This window comes from Pelophylax lessonae, assembly GCF_965119305.1.
Source record: "Pelophylax lessonae genome assembly, chromosome: 7".
In the NCBI taxonomy this organism is placed as follows: Eukaryota; Metazoa; Chordata; class Amphibia; order Anura; family Ranidae; genus Pelophylax; species Pelophylax lessonae.
Genome location: NC_138774.1, coordinates 301,175,617 through 301,179,165, shown reverse-complemented (window position 1 = coordinate 301,179,165; position 3,549 = coordinate 301,175,617). Strand labels below are relative to the sequence as shown.

General features: G+C 50.7%; 1 protein-coding gene across 2 annotated transcripts; it reads right to left on the bottom strand.

Moving 5' to 3' along the window:
* Window positions 1–263: 263 nt before the first annotated feature.
* Window positions 264–1,747, bottom strand: LOC309559376 (gap junction alpha-3 protein-like). 2 transcript variants are annotated; one of them, XM_082262635.1, is made up of 3 exons: window positions 1,631–1,747; window positions 450–1,531; window positions 264–329 (listed from the first exon to the last, which is right to left on the bottom strand). In XM_082262635.1, exons 2-3 carry the CDS (start codon window positions 1,506–1,508, stop codon window positions 315–317), a joined length of 1,074 nt encoding a protein of 357 aa, XP_082118761.1. In that variant the 5' UTR covers window positions 1,509–1,531; window positions 1,631–1,747; the 3' UTR covers window positions 264–314. The 2 variants fall into 2 exon arrangements, with proteins under 2 accessions (XP_082118761.1, XP_082118760.1); XM_082262634.1 differs by having other exon boundaries at window positions 276–1,531.
* Between the last annotated feature and the right edge of the window lie 1,802 nt (window positions 1,748–3,549).

The window sequence follows — 3,549 nt, the reverse complement described above, 5'->3', positions numbered from 1 at the left end:
AGGATCTGGTTCTACTGCCCATGTCCCCCACACATTACACAGTGGGAGCTGTGGTGCACGATCTGGTGCTACTTCCCCTGTCCATGTCCCCATCGCACTGTGAGAACCTTGAGCCATGATCTGGACCTACCTCCAAGTCCCCAACACAGCCAAAACCAAACCCAGTCCCTTGTCACACTGTGGGAACCCCAGGCTGTGAAATCTCCAGGCCATGATCTGGTACGACTGTCCATGTCCCCAACACCCCATCACAATGTGAGAACCCCAGGCCGTGATCTAGTGATACTGCTCCTGTCCATGTCCCTAGCACCCCATCACACTGTAAGGACCTCAAGTCGTGATCTGGTGCGACTGTCCATGTCCCCAGTACCCCATCACACCGCAAAGACCACAAGCCAGGATCTGGTGCGACTGTCTATGTTCCCAGCACCCCATCACACTGCGAGAACCCCAGGCCGTGATCTGGTACTACTCTGCCTGCTGTTCCGGCTTGGTAGCCTTTGGCGCTCGTGTTGTTCTAGGTCACTTCCGCTCTCTGACGCTACGTTCAGGTCACCGATACCGTTGCGTTCCACGGCTTGGTTCTCTCGGTTCTGTATCCAGGCAGCCTGGCTGCTGTCTATAGCAGATGTTGGGTTCTTGCTGGGGGAGAGGGGGAAGGGCAGGGAGCTGTTGAAGCTGGACCCTTTCTCCGGAGGACTGTAGTGGGTAAAATGAGGTATGATATGAGTATGGGTGATAGTTCCTGTCTTGGCCGGTAATTTTGGCACCGGTTCACAGTGGGACCCCGTCAGGCCCTGTCTGCATTTTTTGAATCCCAAATAATAAATTTCAATCAAGTTAAGCAGCAAAGACAAGCAAGCCACGGCCAGCATAAATAAAATAAATATGGTCTTTTCTGTGGGGCGGGAGATGTAACAGTTGACGGTGTTGGGGCAAGGCCAGCGGCTGCACGTGTAGAGCGGCTGCAGCTGAAATCCATACAGGAAGTACTGTGCCAAGATGAACCCCACCTCAAACAAAGTCTTGAAGAGGACATTGAAGACGTAAGTCCGCAGGAGGGCCCCGCGCAGCCGTACCTTGCCCATCTCATCCTTGACGGAGGGTTTGGAGGCTTTCAGAGGTTCAAGGAGCAGCTGTTTGTCACTCTGAGGATCTCCCTTGCTTTGCCGTATCTTCTCCTTTTGCTTCTGCTTCTCCTCTAATCGCACGAGGTGCAGAATGTGTCCCAGGTAGATCAGCGTCGGTGTCGACACAAAAATGATCTGCAGCACCCAAAATCGAATGTGTGAAATGGGGAACGTTCTGTCGTAGCACACATTCTGACAACCGGGCTGCTTGGTGTCACAGGTGAAGCCGGACTGCTCGTCCCCCCAGACTTTCTCCGCTGCCGACCCCAAGACCAGGATCCGGAAAATAAAGAGGACCGTCAGCCAGACTTTGCCCACAACCGTTGAATGTTCTTGCGCCTTTTCCAAAAGTTTCCCCAACAAGTTCCAGTCTCCCATTTGAGCGTCGGTCACATATTACCCTGGGGGGGGGGGGAGTAAAAACAAAAGTCAGGAGGTAATGAAGAACATTGAACGTTAATCACCACCATATCCTCAAGAAGGTTGTCCTAGGTCCTTACCGATGTCTGAAGATTGCCGGTAATCCCTGAAGAGTCGCCTCTGCCTGTGTCCTGGGGGGTCTGTGTGTCTGTGCTGCAGCCCCCGGCCTCTCATAGCTGCTGTGTGAAGCCCCCTCCCCCTTGTGTATTACTTGTTATTTTTAGAGTATTTTTTCTTCTAAATATACATCCAGCGAGCTGTGGAATTTCAGAGTCTCTCCTCCCTGTGCACGTCACAAGTGTCGGCTGCTTGTTGTGAGCGTCGTCTGTCAAGAAGAGGGTTGTGTGGCCATGTGTTGGTGGTCGGTCAGCCGCTCTAATCCTCTGCTGGTGACAGCATAGCCCCGCCCCGCGCAGCGTTCCCGACTTCCCCATTCCCTCTACAGATATCATCCCGACTTCTCCATTCCTTCTACAGATATCATCCCGACTTCTCCATTCCTTCTGCAGATATCATCCCGACTTCTCCATTCCCTCCGCAGATATCATCCCGACTTCTCCATTCCCTCTACAGATATCATCCCGACTTCTCCATTCCTTCTGCAGATATCATCCCGACTTCTCCATTCCCTCCGGAGATATCATCCCGACTTCCCCATTCCCTCTACAGATATCATCCCGACTTCTCCATTCCTTCTGCAGATATCATCCCGACTTCTCCATTCCCTCCGGAGATATCATCCCGACTTCCCCATTCCCTCTACAGATATCATCCCGACTTCTCCATTCCCTCCGCAGATATCATCCCGACTTCTCTATTCCTTCTGCAGATATCATCCCGACTTCTCCATTCCCTCCGGAGATATCATCCCGACTTCTCCATTCCCTCAGCAGATATCATCCCGACTTCCCTATTCCCTCTACATATATCATCCCGACTTCTCTATTCCTTCTGCAGATATCATCCCGACTTCTCCATTCCCTCTACATATATCATCCCGACTTCTCCATTCCCTCTACAGATATCATCCCGACTTCTCCATTCCCTCCGCAGATATCATCCCGACTTCTCCATTCCCTCTACATATATCATCCCGACTTCTCCATTCCCTCTACATATATCATCCCGACTTCTCCATTCCCTCTACATATATCATCCCGACTTCTCCATTCCCTCAGCAGATATCATCCCGACTTCTCCATTCCCTCCGGAGATATCATCCCGACTTCTCCATTCCCTCAGCAGATATCATCCCGACTTCTCCATTCCCTCAGCAGATATCATCCCGACTTTCCTATTCCCTCTACATATATCATCCCGACTTCTCCATTCCCTCTACAGATATCATCCCAACTTCTCCATTCCCTCAGCAGATATCATCCCAACTTCTCCATTCCCTCAGCAGATATCATCCCAACTTCTCCATTCCCTCAGCAGATATCATCCCAACTTCTCCATTCCCTCAGCAGATATCATCCCGACTTCTCCATTCCCTCCGGAGATATCATCCCGACTTCTCCATTCCCTCAGCAGATATCATCCCGACTTCTCCATTCCCTCTACATATATCATCCCGACTTTCCTATTCCCTCTACATATATCATCCCGACTTCTCTATTCCTTCTGCAGATATCATCCCGACTTCTCCATTCCCTCTACATATATCATCCCGACTTCTCCATTCCCTCTACATATATCATCCCGACTTCTCTATTCCTTCTGCAGATATCATCCCGACTTCTCCATTCCCTCTACATATATCATCCCGACTTCTCTATTCCCTCCGGAGATATCATCCCGACTTCTCCATTCCCTCAGCAGATATCATCCCGACTTCTCCATTCCCTCTACATATATCATCCCGACTTCTCTATTCCTTCTGCAGATATCATCCCGACTTCTCCATTCCCTCAGCAGATATCACCCCGACTTCTCTATTCCTTCTGCAGATATCATCCCGACTTCTCCATTCCCTCCGGAGATATCATCCCGACTTCTC